The sequence below is a fragment of the Oncorhynchus clarkii genome, chromosome 16 (genome assembly GCF_045791955.1).
Source record: "Oncorhynchus clarkii lewisi isolate Uvic-CL-2024 chromosome 16, UVic_Ocla_1.0, whole genome shotgun sequence".
NCBI classification, from domain to species: domain Eukaryota; kingdom Metazoa; phylum Chordata; class Actinopteri; order Salmoniformes; family Salmonidae; genus Oncorhynchus; species Oncorhynchus clarkii.
In genome coordinates, this window is record NC_092162.1 from 54,976,954 (window position 1) to 54,986,453 (window position 9,500).

Genomic DNA, 9,500 nt, shown 5'->3' on the forward strand with positions numbered 1-9,500 from the left:
ATTGTCCCTTTCCTAAATTAGCCATGGCTGCAAATGGGGATTTGGACTTGTGGTTTTACTTAATTCTCTGTACTGGCCAATGATTATTACTGTGATTCTGTTCCAACTATTAATTCATACATTCTGCCCCTGGCCTGAGAGGATGGAAGTTCAATATGTAGTTAGATGTAGAAGGCCCATGAAAGGAAGTTAGGCTTGCGCGTAAGGATTTTAGCCAGGTAGCCTGACCATTTCGTCGACATGAGAGGATGGCGGCATTGGCGTATCTCTACAAGTAGGGTGAGTCAACATGTTTTTATACTTCCGCTCACAGAAATCAGTACCATGGACAGCCACATCATATTTCGCTTACGTTTGACTAAATCGTTTTTGGTATCTTTTAGTTGTCACCTGTATTAGACTAAGCATAGGTGATTTGATAGGTGAAGTTGAATTGGTTCTGGAATAGTGGAAGCAGCTCCTGTTTTCTTTGCGACTTGCGGTAACTCTCTGGTTCAAAATGTAATAGTTGTTTAGTGGTCTGAAAATGCCGGAAACGTTAACTTACTTAACCGTGCTGTAGGTCACGTAACTGTTTGTTACATACAATATGCTTTGTAGACTTCTCCGGACAGAGTTAACAGTTAATTTGCTCTCCCGTTTTGTGATGAACAGAGGTGTGGTTGGATTTATTGTTATATAGGTCTAAAGGCAGAGACAATATCACCGTCGCAAGGCATTTAAACTAACAGGTTATAGAGCAAACAATGCAATTATCACAACACAGGTTGTAATATTTCTTTTTCCCCCAGTGATTTTACCCACGTACTGCTTACCTCGCCCGCCGTACCTCACAACCCTTTTAAGTCTTGCTCTTGCTTCAAAGTCCTTTGCTTCACTGCTTTTTGATTGTCGAGAACTATAATATTCTATTTTCTGTCATTCTCCCTCCTCCCCACCTCAGCCCTACACAGTTCCAGAGGTGGACTCCACGCGTGACGACCTGCAATACTACGAGCATGATGTGGACCCCCGGGACGACTGGATCGTGCGGACCAAGAAGGAGTGGTCAGACCTGCCCCGTGTGGCCAGCCACCCGCTGGACCTGGCCGTCCTGCGCCTGGCCAACCTGGAGAGAAACATCGACCGGCGCTACCTGAAGGAGCCCCTCTGGAACCTGGCCGAGGTGGTGCGTCTCGCCCCCCTCACCCCCGAGGAGAGCCAGATGGGCCAGATGGACGTCATGAGGTGGGAGGGACAGGGTTGGGGTCAGAGGTTGGAAAGGGTGGAGTGGAGCGTGATTTAATAATATCATGGATTAGATTTGTGTGGTATTTGGTCAAATTGCTCAAAGCTCTTCAGAGTGATTTAAACCTTCGTCTCACTTCAGCCCTTAATTGTGTTGAGACCTATTTTTATAATCTCTTTCCCACAGTCTGGAGAGTGAGATCACCCCCAGATTGCGGACATGGCGCCAGGCCCTGGACCGCTGTCGGAGCGCCCCCCAGCTATGTCTGTGTCTGCTGCAGCTGGAGAAGGCCATCGCCTGGGAGAGATCTGTGGTCAAAGTGGTGGGGACAAGCCCAGTAGCAATACTCTATGTACACTGAGAATAGAAACCATTATTATGAAGGGAATAATATTATGGATGTAAGTGAAACAAGGAATATAGAACATTCCTATGGCAAATATCATAGTAGTGACATGCTGATGACATCATTGAGAAGACCCTTTGATCCAAAGCAACTTACAGTAAACACATGTAGTATTGCACTGTAGTCTGAAAGAAGGCAACAGAGCATTTCCCTTAAAAACTACCTGTGTCCCTGTCTGTGTGGTGTTGTAGACGTGTCAGGTGTGCAGGAAGGGGGATAATGATGAGTACCTGCTGTTGTGTGACGGCTGTGACCGTGGCTGCCACATGTACTGCCTGAGGCCAAAGGTCACCCAGGTGCCAGAGGGGGACTGGTTCTGTCCCACCTGCGTCTCCAAGGTGAGGACTGACTGGGGCTGCACTCTGCTTGGCTACCCTTATGGACCACAACAGGGGTCACTGCTCATCTAACCAGGGGGGAGTTCAGAAGGGTGAACTGTTCAGACCATTCAACTTGGCTTAGATTAAGAAACTATACGCTGATATACCAAAAAGCCACGATGGTGCAACATAATTACAATAGTAATATATGGTGATACAACATGAACACATACACACATATTTTTGTCCCCAGTGTATTAAACCATAATATTGTCAGAACCTACTTCAAAAACCTGCCACAGCAGTACCCTCTGTGATTTCTGCTCCCCTTGGCCTCCTTAACCTTTCTCCCAGGGCTGTTATTTCATCCCTGTCTCACTGTGTCTTGTTGTTTATAAGGCTAGTGACGGTGAGTCACCACGTAGCAACCATCGCTCCTCCAAGCAGAGGACCCGGGTGAAGAAGAGGAGGTACGAAGACGACAGTTCTGACGAAGAGGCGGTGCCCAGCAAACGCAGCGGTGGTGGTGCTAATATGGCAACACGGCATAAGGACGGTGGCCCTGCCTTATCCTCCCGTTACTCTGGAGATGGAGGACGCACAGCGGGCTTCTCACCTGCCAAGCGCCGCCGCATGACCACCCGCAACCAGCCCGACCTCACCTACTGCGAGTGAGTCTGACCTCAGATAAGTTGTAGTGTCACAATGTTGCAGTGGTTATAGAACATGATATTAAATGACTCCCCTCAAATGAGTTATCGTGTCCCGTTGCTCCAGTGGTTTCTATAAGACCATTAGATTCATGTTCTCACTATTGTGATGATAGTCCAGTTCTAACTGACGTGTGTTTTGTGTGTAGAATCATCCTGATGGAAATGGAGTCTCATGCTGACGCCTGGCCCTTCCTGGAGCCCGTCAACCCCCGCATGGTGCCCGGCTACCGACGCATCATCAAGAACCCCATGGACTTCCTCACCATGAGGGAGAGGCTGCTGCAGGGAGGGTATGGGGGCCACTCATTCTCTCTCTCTGTCTGTGTGTTGGCTTGTATTACTATGCTTGTGGGTACCGGAAGTGCCCTCAAGGATAGTGAAACAACGAAAAATCTCCCTTGTGGGGACATTTCCTTCATCCCCACAAAGACAAAGGCTATTTTAAGCTTAGGGGTTAGTTTAGGGTTATCTTTAGGGGTTAGAGAAAATAGGATTTTAGGTCCCCACAGTGTTGTGTTCAAGATCACATAAGGCGAGACCGATTCAAGACTGGAGGGGGGGCAAGACTGAATCGAGACCGAGACCAGAAACATGCGAGTCCAATTCAAGACCATGATTGTAATTTTGTCAAAACACCACCATAATAAGAGTTCAAAATGTCCAGTATTTCTGGCTTCATATTTCAGAACAACATATGGATTCTTTAGACATTCAGAATAGTGAAAAAATACATGCTGAGGGAAAATAGAGCCACAAAAATGATTACTAACCCAAACAGTGGGGAATAATGGTCCTTCAGAGAAGGGCTAAGGATATATGAAATAATATTATTTTCAATGATGTTCGGATTTAATTGCTTCAGTTTTTGTTGGAAAGGGTTAACGCTGAAGAGAAAAAAAGATCCAATCAGGATTTTTCTTTGCTGGTTTTTGTGGAGATAAATCTAGCTAGCTACGTCAGCTGTTGACTAGGCCATCAGAAGTTAAAGGCAACTGCCGTTCAACTGTATTAGGCAGCATTTTGGAGTGACAGTGGAATCAACCAGTCACATTTTGACTTGTAGTGGGTGGGACCGTTTGTATAAAAACATATGGTAACTTCTGCCTATCAAAGAGGATGTTGTTGCTAATTTATTAGTTTATAACTTTCAACAAGAAGTTAAGTTTCAAATTAACATCTGGTGAGTGGAACTGTTTGTTATTGTGGCACGCTTGTTGTTAGCCATCTCTTTGAAAAAACATTATTGCATTTAAAGTAGAACTGACAGCATTTTAGCTGTCATTTAATGAGAAAAAATGTTCATTTACACCCCCCAGGAAGAATATTGCACTTTTTAAAATTTTCTGACAATCTACCACATTATCATACATTCTTAGAATGTTTGGGAAGTACATATACTATGGCATTTGTGAAAATTCTATAGCAATATAGAGTGGGAAAGCTGTGAGTTTGGACAATTAATAGACACTGCAGTAAATAAAACCAAATAAAAACATCTGTCTTGTCCAGGACCTATAGCCAATCAGAGCTACATTAGGCCTTTATACAAACAAGCCATTTGACACATGGAATTGTAGCCTCCTCATCCTTCTGTAGCTTGCTTGCCAATGCATTCTTGTCCCAAACAAGCACCCAAGCTAACTGGCTAAAGTTGGCTACCTAGCTACTTCCCGACGCAAATGAGAGAAACTCACTCTGACCATTTTACTTGCCGTAGCAGAGCTGGTTGTCTAGAGCGTTGTTGACTAAATATTATATTTCTTGCCTACGTTTACTGACACCGGTCATATTCAGCTGGTGTTGCACGTTTGTAAATTCATAGTTTGTTCTGCGCTCTGGCACACTCCGATCCATCTATTCTGACAACAATGCCTTGGTGTATGTCATGGAACGTTGAGTTAAATGGAATCTATTTTTAAAACCTCTTATAAAGTTGGGTTTGTAGCATAAACTGGGAATTAAAAATGTGATTTTTATCATGGTCTGTTTCATATCTGCACTTTAAACGTTAGTGGAGTGCTGCAGAGGTGGTTGTCCTTCTGGATGGTTCTCCCATCTCCACAGAGGAGCTCTGTCAGTGACCATCGGGTTCTTGGTCACCTCCCTGACCAAGGCCCATCTCCCCCGATTGCTCAGTTTGGCCAGACAGCCAGCTCTATGAAGAGTTGGTGGTTCCAAACTTCTTTCTTTTAAGAATGATTGAGGCCACTGTGTTCTTGGGGACCTTCAATGCTGCAGAAATGTTTTGGTACCCTTCCCCAAATCTGTGCTTCAACACAATCCTGTCTCGGAGCATCTACGGACAATTCCTTCAACCTCATGGCTTGTTTTTTTTTCTGACATGCACTAACAACCGTGTGACCTTATATAGATAGTTGTGTGCCTTTCCAAATCATGTCCAATCAATTGAATTTACCACAGTTGGACTCCAATCAAGTTAAATAAACATCTCAAGGATGAAAAATGGAAACAGGATGCACCTGAGCTCAATTTAGAGTCTCATAGCAAAGGGTCTGAATACTTACTTAAATAAGTTATTTCTGTTTTGTATTTTTAATACATTTGTTAAAATTTCTAAACTGTTTTCACTTTGTCATTATGGGGTATTGTGTGTAGATTGCTGAGGATGTAAAAAATATATATCATCCATTTTAGAGGCTGTAACAAAATGTGAAAAAAGTCAAGGGGTCTGAATAATTTTCCACGGCACTGCATTTCAATTGGGAAATTCTTAATGGTTGTGTTTTTGTATTCTTCTGATTGGGACCTACTGGTTATGTCCGTTTATGGACTGATTATCCTTTGACATCATGCTGTGTGTGACTGCTGTCTTACTGGAGGCCTATAGGTTCACCACTCTACTAACCTGTCACACACTGAAGACCTACAGTACTTTGCGAAAGTATTCGGCCCCCTTGAACTTTGCGACCTTTTGCCACATTTCAGGCTTCAAACATAAAGATATAATACTGTATTTTTTTGTGAAGAATCAACAACAAGTGGGACACAATCATGAAGTGGAACGACATTTATTGGATATTTCAAACTTTTTTAACAAATCAAAAACTGAAAAATTGGGCGTGCAAAATTATTCAGCCCCCTTAAGTTAATACTTTGTAGCGACACCTTTTGCTGCGATTACAGCTGTAAGTCGCTTGGGGTATGTCTCTATCAGTTTTGCACATCGAGAGACTGAAATGTTTTCCCATTCCTCCTTGCAAAACAGCTCGAGCTCAGTGAGTTTGGATGGAGAGCATTTGTGAACAGCAGTTTTCAGTTCTTTCCACAGATTCTCGATTGGATTCAGGTCTGGACTTTGACTTGGCCATTCTAACACCTGGATATGTTTATTTTTGAACCATTCCATTGTAGATTTTGCTTTATGTTTTGGATCATTGTCTTGTTGAAAGACAAATCTCCGTCCCAGTCTCAGGTCTTTTGCAGACTCCATCAGGTTTTCTTCCAGAATGGTCCTGTATTTGGCTCCATCCATCTTCCCATCAATTTTAACCATCTTCCCTGTCCCTGCTGAAGAAAAGCAGGCCCAAACCATGATGCTGCCACCACCATGTTTGACAGTGGGGATGGTGTGTTCAGGGTGATGAGCTGTGTTGCTTTTACGCCAAACATAACGTCTTGCATTGTTGCCAAAAAGTTCAATTTTGGTTTCATCTGACCAGAGCACCTTCTTCCACATGTTTGGTGTGTCTCCCAGGTGGCTTGTGGCAAACTTTAAACAACACTTTTTATGGATATCTTTAAGAAATGGCTTTCTTCTTGCCACTCTTCCATAAAGGCCAGATTTGTGCAATATACGACTGATTGTTGTCCTATGGATAGTCTCCCACCTCAGCTGTAGATCTCTGCAGTTCATCCAGAGTGATCATGGGCCTCTTGGCTGCATCTCTGATCAGTCTTCTCCTTGTATGAGCTGAAAGTTTAGAGGGACGGCCAGGTCTTGGTAGATTTGCAGTGGTCTGATACTCCTTCCATTTCAATATTATCGCTTGCACAGTGCTCCTTGGGATGTTTAAAGCTTGGGAAATATTTTTGTATCCAAATCCGGCTTTAAACTTCTTCACAACAGTATCTCGGACCTGCCTGGTGTGTTCCTTGTTCTTCATGATGCTCTCTGCGCTTTTAACGGACCTCTGAGACTATCACAGTGCAGGTGCATTTATACGGAGACTTGATTACACACAGGTGGATTGTATTTATCATCATTAGTCATTTAGGTCAACATTGGATCATTCAGAGATCCTCACTGAACTTCTGGAGAGAGTTTGCTGCACTGAAAGTAAAGGGGCTGAATAATTTTGCACGCCCAATTTTTCAGTTTTTGATTTGTTAAAAAAGTTTGAAATATCCAATAAATGTCGTTCCACTTCATGATTGTGTCCCACTTGTTGTTGATTCTTCACAACAAAAATACAGTATTATATCTTTATGTTTGAAGCCTGAAATGTGGCAAAAGGTCGCAAAGTTCAAGGGGGGCGAATACTTTCGCAAGGCACTGTATAGGTTCACTACCTGTCACACACTGGAGGCCTATAGGTTCACCACTTCGCAAACCTGTCTATAATAGATGTAAAGGCTGTTCAGATATTGTTTCAAGAAAGGAGTGTATATATTTGGCCCCAGGAAGCAGTTTTATGCGCTGAATGAATGGAAGCTGTTAATTATGATTTTTCTTTACTCCACTGGTTTTGGCTGTTTTCAAAGAAATTACGAGTCCTCACTATCCCGAGACCAAGTCAAGACAGAGATGCAAATAACACCGAGACAAGACAGAGACACTCAATATGTGGTCTTGACTACTACAACACTGGGTCCCCACAAGGATAGTAAAACTGTGTGTCTACAACATGACCCAAACTTCCATAATGAGGCCGGTTCCTTTCATTTTCAACAATGTTACGGAAAATGTGTACGCTTATATTTGACCGGTTGTTCTCTTCTCTCCAGGTACTGCAGCTGTGAGGAGTTTGCAGCAGACGCCCATCTGGTGTTCAACAACTGCGAGCTGTTCAACGAGGACACGTCTGAGGTGGGCATGGCTGGACACTCCATGAAGCGCTTCTTCGAGAACCGCTGGGCTGAGTTCTACGCGAGCAAAGACCAATAGGACTCTTGTGCTGGGGGCAGGGTCACCCATTGGCTGATGCTTACGCTCCCCGTTACTACGAAGACTGTCTGGGCCGGAGTATCCTCCGGCTCGCTGTATACATATATGTATAGATCTATGTATAGATTTGGATATTTGTCTGTTCTTGTTTTTCCCTTTCTCTGCTTCACCTTTTTTAAAACCTCGAACGTTGGCTTGAAATTCTCTCGACGACAGAGGGGGATGTTTGAGCTCTCTTCTTCCCTCTGCACCCTCCCTTCTGTACCTAGCCACCTGTTTGGAATTTTCCTGTTGTCATGTTCTCTCCTAAGCCACACCCCTTGTCTCATAAGGCCACAGTATTCGTCCATCCCTTCCTCTGGGGGCGGGAGGAGGGTCTGAGGCCCTGAGCGGATTGGGTTCTCAAACTCTACCCTCTGACCGCGACAGGAGGTCTGCCAGACCAATGCGTCACTGCAGACCGGACATGCTCTGACCTCGTTTCCACCATATAGATCAAAACCCTAAGGTCCTCTCTGAACTCAAACACTTTGGGATTGGACCCTCTTTTAACTGTTCAATGGAAATGTAGTATGGTCTTATGCCTGAAGCAATTTTTCTCACTATATTTTTATTATATATTCTATATATGTGTATATATATATAGAGTACAATAGCTGGGATTATTTAATAGCAATAGCTTGTAGTGAATGTGTACAGACTATATAGTTGAGATGTCTAGACGATTTATGAAAAGGCCAGTAAAACAAAATGGAAAGGAGTGTTTTTTGTTTGTTTTTTTCCCCCTGAAGACTTACATTGTGTAACGCAACCCCTGACCTAACTCATACACACCCACACTCCTGCTGCTTTGTGAAGGTCACTGGTTTCAGAAACTGGAGGCTTTAGTGTCTTTTCTTTTCTGTCCTGTTTTTAGACCTTTTTTTTCTGCTCCATAATGACAACTAAGACCGGTAGTCACAGCAACGGGAATTGTCAGGTGTGGTGTGTTCATAGATGGTGTCAATAGAACTGAAATGATGCTACCGCCATTATTAAATGCGGTTTGCTTTGTGTTGCAGCTCTTTACCATATTGGTCAAATTGTGCAGAAAGCTAGCAGGCTGCTGAAATCTTATTGGTTAACTGTTCGCAAACAAAATGATGTCACGTTTTTTAGCGACACCCGTTCATGGGATGAATTGTTTTGATTTGACAGAAAATTGTCACTCAATATTTCTTACAATGCATTTTCTTTCTCACTAAATTTAAAGGACCTTCATAGGAATTTGTTTAACACTGGAAATGTTCAGTCTCATCAATTTCAAATGAACGTAGAAACATACACCCCCCCCCCCCCAAAAAATAAAAGCTTGATAACTTTATTTAACCGTTTAAAATTGGGGAGAAGCTATAACTCTTATTTTTATGAATACTGCAGAATAACAGTAAATATGCATTGAGAGGTTTCTTCTGCTTGTGGGTTTCTGAATCTTGACAGTTAAGCGCAGGAACAGGTATCACTTGTGTGTTAAAAGAGAAACATTTTGTTCTAGACACCTACTGATTAAAAGCCTTCAAAACAAGTATGTCCACATTTTGCTAAGCTCATGTTCCATTTATGAATCTTTTTTTTTTTAAGTGGCCACTGTGCTCTATAGAGCCCCACAGTGGAGGAGTCATAATACCCATTAAATACTAGCGGTCAAACAGGGAAATGGTTCCAATTG

The 9,500-nt window shown here is 43.1% G+C and overlaps 1 protein-coding gene across 3 annotated transcripts in view; it reads left to right on the forward strand.

Annotated features, from left to right (window-relative positions):
• The window catches only part of LOC139368765 (bromodomain adjacent to zinc finger domain protein 2A-like), a 28,259-nt gene extending 19,124 nt beyond the window's left edge, over positions 1–9,135 (forward strand). For all 3 annotated transcript variants that reach the window (XM_071108082.1, XM_071108084.1, XM_071108083.1), the window contains 6 exons: positions 944–1,227; positions 1,415–1,550; positions 1,826–1,972; positions 2,354–2,625; positions 2,814–2,957; positions 7,633–9,135. In XM_071108082.1, the coding sequence (XP_070964183.1) occupies positions 944–1,227; positions 1,415–1,550; positions 1,826–1,972; positions 2,354–2,625; positions 2,814–2,957; positions 7,633–7,792 (1,143 nt within the window). In that variant the 3' untranslated portion in view covers positions 7,793–9,135. The remainder of the gene's footprint in view (positions 1–943; positions 1,228–1,414; positions 1,551–1,825; positions 1,973–2,353; positions 2,626–2,813; positions 2,958–7,632) is intronic.
• Positions 9,136–9,500: the final 365 nt, after the last annotated feature.